Genomic DNA, 13,656 nt, shown 5'->3' on the forward strand with positions numbered 1-13,656 from the left:
GACAAAGTTCTGGGGGAAGTTTATTACCACCAACGTAGACTAAGTACCAAATTTCAGCCATTTCGTGTGATAATGAAGCTAAAACTTTCAAAATACCGAAAATCGGGAGGTACCGTTCTATGGGGGCTATATGAAGGCATGGACCGATACCGAAAAATTCTGGGCGAAAGTTGTATACTCCTAAAGAAGACTACGTACCACATTACAGCCATTTTGGTAGCATAATGAAGCTAAAACATTAAAAATACCGAAAATCGGGAGGTACCGTTCTATGGGGGCTATATCAAAACGTGGACCGATATATCCCATTTTCAATACCAACCATCCTGCAAGTAATAAAAACTTCTGTACCAAATATTGACTCTATATCTTTAAAATTGCGAGCTGTATCTTGATTTCAACAGACAGACGGACGGACGGACAGACGGACATGGTTAAATCGACATAGAATTTTATGCTGATCAATAATATATACTTTATAGGGTCTCCGACGAATATTTCGATGTTGTAACACACGGAATGACAAATTTAATTATACCCTCCATATGGTGGAGGGTATAAAAACAGTGATTTCACTTAAACGAAGACTATATTTTGTTTCATTTCTGTCTAGGGTTCTCTGATATATGTATGTATGTATTCACATGTATCTGTAAACCAAACAAAAAACAGAGGACACGCCCAATCCAAATAGAGGACAAATAGAGTACGTTAAAAACAAGTAAGAACGGCGTTAAGTTCGGCACGGCCGAACTTGTTTTCCCTCCACCACGAGTTGCATTAAAGTAAAACAGAACAATTAGTTTCTATTCGTTTATGAAGAAGACTAAATACCAAATTCCAGCAATTTCGGTGGAATATTGAAGCCAAAACCTTCAAAATACCGAAAATCGGGAGGTATAGTTATTTCAACAAACGGATGGACAGACGGACATGGTTATATCGACTTAGAATTTTACCTTGATCAATAATATATATACATTATATGGTCTCCTATGAATATTTCGATGACTTACAAACGGAATGACAAATTTAATTATACCCTTCATATTATTTAGGAGAGTATAAATAGAGTACGGACACCTAAAATAGAGTACTGTACACTATAATAGAGTACGGTTGGTCACCGTAGACATACCATAACGTGGTAGAAAGCTAAATGTAAAATTAAAGCCAATTTAATCCGAAAATTTTGATGAAAACTTAAAAAATCGTGTTGCATCCGTTGTATAGGGACTATACCAATTTAGAGCCAATTTGGACAAAAAGGTAGATTAAAAATTTTTAAGAATTAACTAATACCCTAGACAGACGGCAGAGTTACTTTGCATTAAAAATTCCTTAATTTGAATTAACTTTTTACCCTGACAGACGATAGTTTCTGCATTTATGAAACAGCTGTTTGTGTTGTTTGTTTGTACCCAGCAGACCATTTCATTAAGTTTTACAAAAGTTCGCCAAAATATTCGAAACAAATATATTTTCTACCACTGACCCTTTCACCACGATAATGCAAAAATAAATTTAATTTATTCGCGATATTTTTGAGTCCTTTTAATATTAAAAAATGTACTTATAAGATATTATTTTCGATAGAATTGGTATGGTGGGTAATGAAATGCTTGTGAAAATAAAAATTTTAAAAATAGGTTTGATAGAAGGCTCGAAGAACGATTAGCTGCTATTCTATTCGAGAGAGACCACTACTTATTTGAAAGAAACGCGAAATTTCTGATTTGTTTTCCTTTTTTATTTTCTTAAACATGGAAATTTAACAAAAGACAATTGATTTGCAATGCAAATTGTGTCTCAGAGCATGCATATGCTCTCTTTCCTACATGAATATGGGCTCTCTTTCACAGCATTGCCATATTGAAATACCTAAATTCACTTTAAATTTCCTTTGATTTTGTGCATTAAGAATGAGGATAATGCACGAATTAATTTGAATTAAGGCAGTTAATGCAAATTAACGCTGCCGTCTGTCTAGGGTATTACATCGGGCTGTGCCTTTGTATGGAGGGCTATATCACAACGTAGACGATATAGCCCATCTTGGAACTTTAACTGCCTGCGAACAAAACACGCGCACAAATGCCTGACCTACCTCCAATTTTTTGGCTGATAGAGTTTAAAACAGCAGACGGACGTATTCGACATAGGATCCACCCGAGGAGCAAACATATCGACCCCAATGGTTAGTAGCCAATTACATAAACGTAGCGAATAAAATACAAACACAACATTAAATTTGCCAACAAAAACCTTCTATCACAGCAGCATTGTCCACTCAATCTGCATCTACGTTTTGCCCCTCCATATAATTTCAAATATTTGCTAAATGACGGCAATACACAAAGGTCAGCTTTGTATTAACGAACTACTACCTGAGTAGAGCAAATCAATATATCTCCACTTAAACGTAGTCAAATATAATTTAGCAGTAAACCGTAGTGTTCAAGTGTTTCAAGAAAAAAATTAGCTTTTGAAACAAATATTGTAAGCATATAAATAATTGAGCTTGCCATTTACTGCCCTTTTAAATAATTGAGGCAAATAAATTACAATCTACTTAAAAATTCGCATTCAATTAAATTCAAATTAGTGCTATGAGTAATTACTTACAAAAATATACATATTTACCGAAAAGGTTTCGCCATCGATTACAATTCAATTGAAACCATAAATAATTCGAAAATAATTTATTTGCTTTTGCCATCAAAGCACATTTGCATGCTAAACAAATTTCAAGTTGATTTGGCAGACGTTGAAGTTGAAAACTATAAAATCCCAATTGCATTCAAATTGCAGTACAGTATTATTTGAAATCAAATAAAATACAACAAAATTTTGCGCAAGCAAAAATACCTCAATGTAAAAAATGTTATTACAACCTGCACTGGCTACAACATCAACTCTAATACAATTTTTGAGTAAGTCCATGAACTCCCTTCCTCAATCCCCGTTTGGGTTCACAACAAATTTGCAATAATTTAAAGCAAAAAACAAAAGAAATCTCTCAAGTACCAGGATTTGTGATAACGATGATGATGTTGATTTTATTCCTTTGGTTACTTTTCTTGCCACTTTTCTACAGTTACCTCTTATTTTACCAATATAACTTCGGTTTTGATTGTCTACGATGGTGATGCTGCAATCAAAGGCAAACACTCACTGCAGTACGATTATATGGAAGCAGTGCAACAAGCTTTCCACAATCAATCACAGCATGGTATAATAATTGCTTTGCAATGGATCAATGTTAAATATTTTAAGGATATGCGGAAGTATGAGAACGAGGACGACTATGCAGATCAGGAATTCAAAGAAACCATGCTCAAAACTGTCAACATGGTTACTGAGGTAAAATAAATACACATAACGTATTACGAACGATATAAAACATGGGTTTTGGCATCGGATTAGTATAATATTTGTTATCAGCAACGTAGTCAGAAATACATACAACAATATACAAAAAAGTCATACCAAGTATGAAAGGCATTAAGTTCGGCCGGGCCGAACTTTTTATGCCCTCCAACATGAACTGTATTGAAGTAAATAGAAAAAAATTTATATTTTCTGGGACACAAAATTTCAATTAACAACCGATTTGGTAGACAAATAAGACTAAAATCTTCAAAAATCGTAAATGGGATGGTACCCTTATATGGGGCTATACCAAAATGTGGATCTATACCAAATTTCAGTTATTTCAGCTGAATAATGTGGTTAAAACTTTCAAAATGCAGAAAATGTGGGGAGTACCGTTCCATGGGGGCTATACGAAGGCGTGGACTTATACCAACAAATTTCTGGTGGAATGTTTTATAACCCCATCGAAGACTAAATACCAAATTTCTGCAATTTCGGTGGGATGAGACTAAAACCTTCAAAATACCGAAAATTGGAGGTGTACCGTTCTGTGGTGGCTTTACAAAGTTGAAGACCTATACCGACAAATTTCTAGTGGAAAGTTGTATGCCTCCAAAGAAGATTGAATACCAAATATAAACCATTTCGGTGGGATATTGGAGCCAAAATCGTCAGAATCACGAATATTTGGAGGGACAGTTCTACGGGTGCTATTTGAAGACGGGGGCAATACCGAAAAATTTATTTGGAAACTTGTACACCTCCAACGAAGACCAAATAAAAATTTCAGCCGTTTCGGTCGGATATTGAGGTCAAAATCTTCAAAATACATACAGGGACTCGGGAGGTACAGTTCTGTGGGGGCTATAAGAAGATGAGGACTTATACCGACAAATTTCAGGTGGAAAGTTTTGTGCCCACAACGAAGTCAAAATACCAAATGTTAACCATTTCGATGGGATATTGAGGCCACAATCTTCAAAATACCGAAAATCGGGAGGTGTTGTTCTATGGACCTATACCGACAAATTTCAGGTGGAAAATTGTATACTCCAAACGAAGACTAACTACCAAATTTCAGACATTTCGGTGGGATATTGAGGACACAACCTTTAAAATGCCGAAAATCAGGAGGTACCGTTCTATTGGGGCTATATGAACACGTGGACTTATACCGACAAATTTCAGGTGGTATATTTTTTTTTTATTAAGTCTATAGATTATATAATCCTTACAAGTTACAACTAAATATTTACAACAAATATATGTTTCATTAGGTATTTAAATGTAATATAATTTTTCTTTTTACTGTATTGCGATTATCAGAAATATCGAAAAGATCGCATAATTTATTAAAATCAACAAAAATTCGACGTAGCGGGTCGTTATTTGCATAGTTTGATCTAAAATAATTTATTTGCAATAGCCGGTAGCTTCGTAATGGTCTGAAAGGGACATTTATAAAGATTTTGTTTAAGATAAAATCCGAAATTATTTTTCCTTGTAGAATATTTAAAAGGAATGTTACATTCAGCATAACACGGCGACTCTTTAGTGTAGGTAATTTAATTATACTCAGTCTATCTTCGTAGGAAGGTAGAGATTGTGGATTCCAACCTTGACCTTTGAGGCAAAATAGAAGGAATTGCTTCTGTACTGATTCAATTGCATTTGAATGAATGATATAGGGTGGGTCCCATATAATCGATCCATACTCTAAAGTACAACGTACAAACGATATATATAATTGCTTTGTTACTAAAGGGTCGGCGAATTCCTTGCTATATCGCTTAATAAATCCAAACGTTTTATAAGCTTTGTTAGTAATTAAAGAGATATGCTCTCTAAAATCCAATCGGTGATCTAGACGTATTCCCAAATCGTTAAAAGACTCTACGTATTGAACTTTACGATCATGTAGGTAATAAGTTGTGTTTATCTTTTTTAGCCTATAGTATGACATATGTTTGCATTTCAGTAAGTTTAATTCTAATAAATTAGTTTGACACCATTCATAAAATCTGTTTAAGTCAGATTGTAGGAAAATGTGGCTTGTAGAATTATTAAACGAATAATAAATTTTAACATCATCTGCATACATTAAAATATTTGAATGATTTATAACACTTGGTAAATCGTTTATGAATAACGTGAATAAGACAGGCCCTAGATGGCTTCCCTGCGGAACCCCGGATTGTACAGAAATTTTGTGGGAAATAGCATTTCCAAATTTAACCATTTGAACTCTCCCTGATAGGTAAGATTTTATCCACTTCACAAACATATTGGAAAATACCATGAGATGTATCTTTTGGAGTAATAAATTATGGTTAACTTTATCGAATGCCTTACTAAAGTCAGTATATATGCAATCTGTCTGATAGCGACATCTGAAAGCCTCGTTTACAGTGGTAGTAAGTTCCAAAAGGTTTGTGACAGTAGATCGATTCTTTTGGAAACCGTGCTGATAATTTGACAAAATAGATGAAACCTGAAAAGATAGTGAATCTGTTACTATTTTTTCAAACAATTTTGGAATCGCATTCAACTTGGCTATGCCTCTGTAATTAGATACTTCTGATCTATTTCCTGATTTGAATAATGGAACAATAAAAGATTCCTTCCACATTGGAGGGAAGTGTCCTGTTGACATAGATTTATTAAATAGTATGTATAATGGAAAAGCAAGATTATCTGCACAGTATTTTAGAATACATGCAGGGACTCCATCCGGTCCAGGGGTAGTATTATTTTTCAAACTTTTTATGTTTTTTAGTATTGTTGTGACGTTTAATAAAGGAAGGCTTATTGAAGAAGACTCAGGTATTGTATATGGGCATTGGAAATCATAAATATGCGACTTATCAGAATAAGTTGATTTAAAAAATGATGCAAATGCGTTTGAGATACCAATATCGTCATCGGCAGAAACCGAACCGTATTTTACAATTTTGGGGAACACTTAAGACCGACGCTTGTCGTTAATGAAACTATAAAATGATTTGGGATTAGATACCAATTGATTTTTTATTTTATTTATATGCATATTATATAGCTGTCTGTTTAGACCTCCAGGTCTTCTATACGAAGACTTCCAGGTCTTCTATAAGGAAACCTCCAGATCCACCATAGGAAAACCTCCAGATGATGTATAACAATTCTTGCAGATTTTCTAAAATAACTCCTCCAGATATTATATAAGATGGCCCCACGTCTTCTACAAGCTGACCGCCAGCCCTTCTATAGGATGACATTCAGGTGTTCTATAAGAGGTCCTTCAGATCTGCTATATGAAGATATGCAGGTCTTCTTTAAGAAGTCCTCCAGTGTTTCTATAAGAAGGCCTCAAATCTTCCATAAGAAGACCCTAGGTTTTCTATAAGGAGACCCTAGCTTTTCTATAAAAAGACCCTAGGTTTTCTATAAGAAGACCCTAGGTCTTCTATAAGAGGCTTTAAATGTTCTAAAAGAAGACCTCCAGATATTCTATAAGAAGACCTTCTATGTGAAGTCCCCCAAATCTTCTAATAGTAGACCTCCAGATATTCTATGAAAAACCTTCATGTCTTCTATAAGTAGACCTCCTGGTCTTCAATGAGAAGATCTTATGCTTTTCTATAAGAAAGGCCGCTGCTCTTCTATGAGAAGACCATCTGGTTTTTTATAAGAAGGTCTCCTGCTCTTCTATGAGCAGATCTCCTGCTCTTATATATGAAGACCTCCTTCTCTTCTATAAGAATACCTCCTGCCCTTCTATATGCAAACGGCCTTTTCTTCTACGAGAAGACGTCCTGCTAACCGTAGTTATTGTAAACATTATTAATTTGCGATAGACCAATGCTGAGTAAAGGGTTAATGCTTTGGTTTATACGTTCGCAAGTTGCATGTGGAAGAAGTTCATTACTATCAAAACTTTGAGACCACTTTATTTCAGGCAAATTAAAATCTCCAAGAGCTACAAGAACATCATTCGGTTTGGCTGTTTGAAAAGCATGAATAATAGATGAAGTATGCTTCAAATATACATCAACACTTGAAGAAGGCGGTATATACGAGCACGTGATATACATTGATAACATTCCCAAGCGGATTTTTACTGCAATAATTTCAATATCTAATGATAAAGGAAAGTCTATCTCTTCTGTCGGAAATTTCGAAGCTACAGCTATTAAAACACCGCCACCTCTATTTTTACCACAATCTTTTCGATCACGTCTGAATATTTGAAATTGATTACAAAAAAGTTCAGTATCATATACACCGTTATGAAGCCATGTTTCTGTGAATGCAATAACATCATAACTAAAATCAAAGCTATCTATAAATAAGGATGATAATTTAGTGTTTAATCCTCTTACATTTTGGTATGCGATGTTTATATTGTTAGCAGAAGTTAAAGATAATTTGTTTGTAGAAGGTAAAATATCTAGTTTTTTGATGGATTTTTTGGTAGACGTACAATGTCTGTTTTAGGTTCATCTTTGTAAATGTATTCGGTTATGATTGCTTTTTCAGGCCAAAATGATGGATTAATAATTGTTTCATATACATCCTCAGGAACTATAATTTGGTATGAAGTCTTGCGTCTCCTTTGAGCGTATTTAAATTTAACGACATTAATTTCAATGTTAGTTTTAGTTTGGCCATAATATAAGCACTTATATCTTCAGTAGTCGTTTCAGCAGCAAATCGAGCAGCGAAAATAGCACGTTTTGGTGTAACTACTCTTAAATTCAATGGATTTGGAGATGGCGTGCATAAATTGTTTGGAGATTTTGGCGTTGCTTGCGGTGAAAAGAATGCTTTTGAGCCAGAGGGAGTGGACAAGGTTTTATTTTCTGCTGGAAAATGGGAAGATATGCCCTTAGATGGCGTATCATTGATTAAAATCGACGGAATAGATTGTGCGGAAGCTTCATTCTTCGATTTATCATTCGTAATGGAGGAAGGTTTTTTCCATTTACGGATAGAATCAAGTGGAGATTCAAGAAAGTGGTCTAAGGATGATGCTTTATCGAAAAATTCCTTGTATTTTAAAAACTTGTCCATTAAAGAGTTCAATTCTAGGCTCATTTCATTAAATGCAGTTCGTGTTGTTTTAAAAAATGAATAAAACTCAGCATCATAAATTCTACAGTTAATGCAGCTCCATCGTAAACCCTTATCTTCTCTGAGATTATCGGCAGTTTTTGCAGCTAATTCCACACATTTGATATGATAGGCATCAAGGCAAAGCCAACATGATACCATTATTTGATGTATATCATCGATCTTGCAATTTACTTTAGTACAGCTCATTATAGTAGAAAATTAGTAACTTTACCAATAAGGGATTTCAAGTATTTTTAAGCTTTGCGAATGTTTTAAAATGATCTGGTACGAATCTTTAGTAGAGTCGGGAACCAACGTGCATAAATATGTTATTTGAAAGTTTTTATGTTAAGCAAGCTTTTTGTGCTACAGCCAGATGCAGGGGATGACAGATAAAGATATGGCAACTTCAAATTACAGCTTTTTCAATGCACTTGTGTTTGTTATTTACGAAAATCGCACAAAAGGGAATATACAAAACAGGAGTAATGTAAATTTCTCGTTCATATATTTGTTATACCCTATACCACAAAGTAGAAAAGGGTATTATAAGTTTGTTTTGGTAAAAATTCATGTAACACCGCGAAATATTCGTCGGAGACCCCCAATGTGGTATACCAATCTTCATATCTCGACGAGATAAAGCGATTTTGAGATGTGTGTCCGTCCGTCCGTCCGTCCGTCCGTCCGTCCGTCCGTCTGTCCATTATAAATTGTAAACACGCTCCAGGCCGCAATTATGGACCGATCGTCACGAAATTTTGCATGGAGGTCGGGTTCAGATCAGAATAGATCCCTATTCTTATTGGTGATGATCGTGAAATATTTAGCGGGTGAAATGGACCAAAAACATAATATTTATCCAATTTTCTAGCGGCTCTGTAGGTCTCAATAATAGTCCGATCAACGCGTAATTTTAAATAAGGTAAGAGTATATCACAAAGGAGAAGCTTGCAATTTGAGATGGCGATCGAAGAATATTTAGAGGGTTAAATGGACCAAAACTTTAGTGTGAAAATTGTGAAAATTTTTAATATACAGCTTATATCTTAATTCCTGGAAGTGACATTCCGGACAAGTGAGATATACTTGAAAGTGGAACGCTTGACCTTTCAATTGATGCCAATTATGTTGGTGTGCATGATCAGATAACAGAGTTACAGCCTAATATATTCCGTTATTTGTTTGTTGTGTAATAATAAACTCACTAGAAGTCGCAATTATACATCAATAGTCACGAAATTTTGCACCGGGTAAGAGTATAGGTCGAAAAAGATGCCTACAATTTTGAATGATGATCTGATATTCTTTAGCGGGTGAAATGGACCATTACTTTTGTATGAAAAATGTAAAAATTTTATTTTTGGTCGATATTTGAATTCCTTGAGGACATATATATTTCGCAAAGTAGCCTACATATGCAAAAAAACTACTGACCTTTCCTCTTATGTAAATTGCAATAAAGTGTTTGCTAGATAACGGGCCTACTGCCTAATATATATTGGGTTCTGTGTTGAGAACTACATTTTTATCCCATGCTACATATTGTCTCTCCATAAGTTTATGTAACACCACGAAATATTCGTCCTAGACCCCTTTTTTGGTATGACAAAATTCATATCTCGACGAGATAAAGCGATTTAGCGATGTGTGTCCGTCCATTAAAAATTGTAAACAAGCTTAAGGCCGCAATTATGGACCGATTGTAACGAATTTTTTAAGAAGGTTGGGTTCGGGCCAGAATAGAAATGATTAGTGTTTGGTGATGATCGTGAAATGTTCAGGGGATGAAATGGACCAAAAACAAATTTTTTACCAATTTTGTAGCGGCTCTGTAGGTCAAAAACATAACTCGCAAACTTAAAAAAAAAAGTTTGAGTTTATGATGAAGAAGAAGCGTACAAACCAACGTGAAGATCAGATAATACTTAGCGGGTTAAATGGACTGAAACTTTTGTGTGAAATCGGTAAAAATTTCAATAACGTAGCGGTTAAACAGCGGAATTAGTAGTACTACATAAGTGGGTTTCATTACATTTTAGTTTGTGTGAACTAAATTTCCTGCTACAAAAATCATCCTAATCATCCTAGATAACTTTTTGGTTTTGGTCATAAGCATTATACATTACATCTGTGATATTTGATAATTAAATTTTCACAATCATTGAAAAGAAGTTCCGTGGAGAGCGATTGTCCAGGGATAGTGGTATAGGGTATCCCATGGTCGGCTCCGTCCGACTATAGACTTTTCTTACTTGTTTTTATTTTGTTTTGTTTATAACAACTCAACGGCTCCGAGTTATGCGAAAACTCGACAACACACAGTATGAGTAGAACTTCGACAGTAAGAACGTTTAAGTTTATGACTATTTAACGGCAACGGGGGCGAGAAATTCTTTATTTTATTAAGATCGAATTAAGAACACGTCCGTTCGTATAGAATGAATTGATGATACAACCTTCAAAATACCGAAAATCGGGATGTACCGTTCTATGGGGGCTATATGAAGACGTGGACCTATACCAACATATTTTAGGTAAAAAATAGTTTGTACCCCCAACGAAGACTAAATACCAAATTTCTATGGGAGCTATATCAAAACGTGGACCGATATAATAAATAAATTGTTCTTTTTTATATACCCCTATTATGGTCAAAATAATAAGTACAAACGTTAGTATGCATATTTTTCGTTCAATTCAGAAAATGTATTCACTATGAAACAAAGTAAATGACACTTAAAAAATAACTTTTGTGTAGATCTTCAAGATATAGCCTATAGCCTTACTTGTTTATATATAGATTTAAGAATGTATGTTAACATCATATTCATATTTGCAAAATTTGGCCTTGTTAAAATAAGTGGCACCAATAATTATTACCATGCACCTGCACATCTTAAACATAAATATATACAAAGAAATAACTACATTGCCTGAATAATATTACACACTTAACTTTTAAATTACATCAAACTTATTTCATGTCTTTGTTCTACTTTCTTTTTTCATAATTTCTTCCTTAGGGTTTCATAACAATTCTAAGAAATACTTCGAGTTTTCTACATGCCCGTTACTATGCAACCCGTTATACAACATTACGCCTCAAGGATAAAATCTATTTGTTTTTGTGTGAAAAGGAAAATCCAACAGAATTTTTAGCCTCCGAAGTTTTGCAGTGTAAGTGAAACTGTTTTGAATTTTTCAATGTATTACATTTGCATTTGTCAGTTTTGCGTACTCTTAGAGTACATACACCTAGCTGAATATAGTTCAAGTGCTAAAAGTCCCCTTAGTGATGTTTTTATATAACATGACAAAAGCAACAACAACCATAAAGACAGTACAGCAGTAAAATACAAAATGTTTATTTATGTTGGTATATTGCACAACTTTGGCAAAGTAGAGAAGTAATGCTTCCGAAAATTGTTAAACTTACGCTAGGTCAGCGACAACATTTGCAGTGGACAGTTATTAAGAAAAAAATTGAAATGTGTAGTTTAGAAAAAAAAAAAAAACAAAAACAGCAAAAGTAAATTTCTTGAACTAAACTGTAGTTGGATATTCAAAAATCCAATAAACACCAATTTTCCTACAAGGCACTATTTCCTAAATCTTCTTTTTCATCTGCTTCTGAGGGGTATAATTGCCAAGACTGAATATAAACTGTAGCGAACTTCTGGGTCTGGGAAAAGAAATACAAGAACATTTATTAAGATTGACAGCCGGTTTCTGTATGTCGAAACGAAAATGTGTGCGAATGAAATATTATTACCTTTGCTTTTGCTTCAAAACAAACACAAATTTGAAACACACACAAGAGTTTGATAGTGTTTCATTCGCACACATTTTCGTTTCGACATACAGAAATAGGCTATAAGTTTTTAATAATTTCAATCACACCATAACATACAGTAAAGGTCAATAATGTAGTTTATGTCCGGCCTAAAATGGATACTTTTGCAGATTTTTTATTAACGGTTCTAGAGATATCGCGAATTCTATAACAACTATGTACAAAGAAATATTCATAACTTCATTAAATTGGTCTAAATAGAAACAAAATCTTTTTGTATCGTTTTTGCCTTTTTTTATTAGCTACGAGTATCTAATAAAAAATAGAAAAATATTGGGTGCACTTTTCCTGATTTAATATTTTAAATAAATGTTTATCAATTATTAGTTTATTGTCCGGCTGCGCAGTTGTTGGCACTTACATGGAAAGGTTTGAAAAAATACTTTTAGATAATATATCGAACAGAAAATGTTGTCAATGGGTCCTGGTGGCCTAAAACCCTCTAAGAACAAGTAAAAAAGTATCAGTCGGCTTTGCCGACAGAGGTACACCCTCAGCCTATGTGAATTGGAACTTTCATCTACGGACAGATCGAATGTATTTAGGGTCTTTCCAGAATTTTGTGGCATTTTTGGGACATCTGAACATGCCGACAAAAATGTGGATTAAGGTTCAAAAGTTTTGCGGAGGAGGGAATGGACCGACATAGTGCATTACGGAATGGATTTTATTTTGAGAGTCATATCTCTTCGATAGATATCGCGCCCACTTGTCATTTTAGTGGGTTATCGTACACCTGTTGGACCAGTGTGCCAGGAAGCATGGACTTGTCTACGGAAAACATACTATGGCTGCAAACAGGACCACAAAGAACATTATCGGTATAACTTTCAAAAGGATCTCCGAACAGGTTCTAAACTGCACTTGGACACAAATGTGGAACTTTTGTGGGGAGGTATCCTAAAGAGAGGACCGATATGAACCATTTTAGAAGTTGAACTAAGTTTGACCAAAATATGACGAAGTCCAAATGTTGGACAAAATCGGTTTATCAGTTCGAGAGTTATTATGCTCTCCAGCTACTACATAGGGGGTTTTTACAACTTTCGGGCTGTTTTCCCAAGAAGTATGGACTTGCCACTGAAAAAACTTGTAATTGAGACAACGATTGCAAATTGCTTCAATAGAAATCTAAGTTAGTCAAGAGCAGATCTTAAAGTGAACTTATCCGAAATTTTTTGTGGGAGGTACTCGAAGGAATGGGCAAATATAGACCATATTCATATTCATTCTATATCTGGTATATATATTAGGATGCGTAAAGTATGGACAAAATCGCTCCATCCATTCAAGAGTTATCGTGGGCACAATTTTTCCGAACATTTTTGAACTTT

At 34.5% G+C, this 13,656-nt stretch overlaps 1 protein-coding gene across 1 annotated transcript in view; it reads left to right on the top strand.

Moving 5' to 3' along the window:
* The first annotated feature begins 2,792 nt into the window (after positions 1 to 2,792).
* Ir92a (Ionotropic receptor 92a) overlaps positions 2,793 to 13,656 on the top strand; it is a 46,460-nt gene continuing 35,596 nt past the window's right edge. Inside the window, exons 1-3 of the mRNA XM_073959146.1 lie at positions 2,793 to 2,933; positions 3,098 to 3,363; positions 11,493 to 11,646. Coding sequence (XP_073815247.1) covers positions 2,882 to 2,933; positions 3,098 to 3,363; positions 11,493 to 11,646 — 472 coding nt within the window. The 5' untranslated portion in view covers positions 2,793 to 2,881. The remainder of the gene's footprint in view (positions 2,934 to 3,097; positions 3,364 to 11,492; positions 11,647 to 13,656) is intronic.

The sequence above is a fragment of the Musca autumnalis genome, unplaced genomic scaffold (genome assembly GCF_047663935.1).
Source record: "Musca autumnalis isolate F117 unplaced genomic scaffold, ASM4766393v1 scaffold_1, whole genome shotgun sequence".
NCBI lineage: Eukaryota > Metazoa > Arthropoda > Insecta > Diptera > Muscidae > Musca > Musca autumnalis.